Raw genomic sequence first — 591 nt, forward strand, 5'->3', positions numbered from 1 at the left:
CACACACACACACACACAGTCACATGATGAACCAACTGGGACAGAACGTGTAACCAGTAGCTTCCTGCTTCTCATCTGGTTCCTCTGTAATATGAAGGTTCCTGTTTGTCCTCCAGAACCAATGAACCCGATCAAAACCCGGTTTCTGACCCAACCTGCTATGTGTGTGCAGGGAAATCTGACGGCTGCAGCAGAGGAACTAATTGTCCACACCTACTTCTTCTCCGCCAGCAGAGAGATCCTGCCACAGGTAGGACGCTGCGGCCCGGTTCCACTGAGCGGGTCGGGTTCATTCGATGTTTCATGGACGGCCGCGTCGAGGAAACGGTTTCCAGCAGAAGCTGGCAGTGAAACCCAACCACCTGACGAGACGTGGTTCTGGAGTCATCCTGCACCGACCCGACTTAACCGACCCGTACCACACTGACCCGATATAACCGACCCGTACCACACTGACCCGATTTAACCGACCCGTACCACACTGACCCGTTCTACGCTGACCCGTTCTACGCTGACCCGACTTAACCGACCCGTACCACACTGACCCGTTCTACGCTGATCTGTTCCACACTGACCCGTACCACACTGACC

The 591-nt window shown here is 55.0% G+C and overlaps 1 protein-coding gene across 5 annotated transcripts in view; it reads left to right on the forward strand.

The window, feature by feature from the left end:
* LOC103460847 (protein disulfide-isomerase TMX3-like) overlaps positions 1–591 on the forward strand; it is a 13,847-nt gene that overhangs the window by 9,175 nt on the left and 4,081 nt on the right. For all 5 annotated transcript variants that reach the window (XM_008403168.2, XM_008403169.2, XM_017303506.1 and 2 more), the window contains one exon: positions 173–250. In XM_008403168.2, coding sequence (XP_008401390.1) covers positions 173–250 — 78 coding nt within the window. The remainder of the gene's footprint in view (positions 1–172; positions 251–591) is intronic.

The sequence above is a fragment of the Poecilia reticulata genome, unplaced genomic scaffold (assembly GCF_000633615.1).
Source record: "Poecilia reticulata strain Guanapo unplaced genomic scaffold, Guppy_female_1.0+MT scaffold_310, whole genome shotgun sequence".
NCBI classification, from domain to species: domain Eukaryota; kingdom Metazoa; phylum Chordata; class Actinopteri; order Cyprinodontiformes; family Poeciliidae; genus Poecilia; species Poecilia reticulata.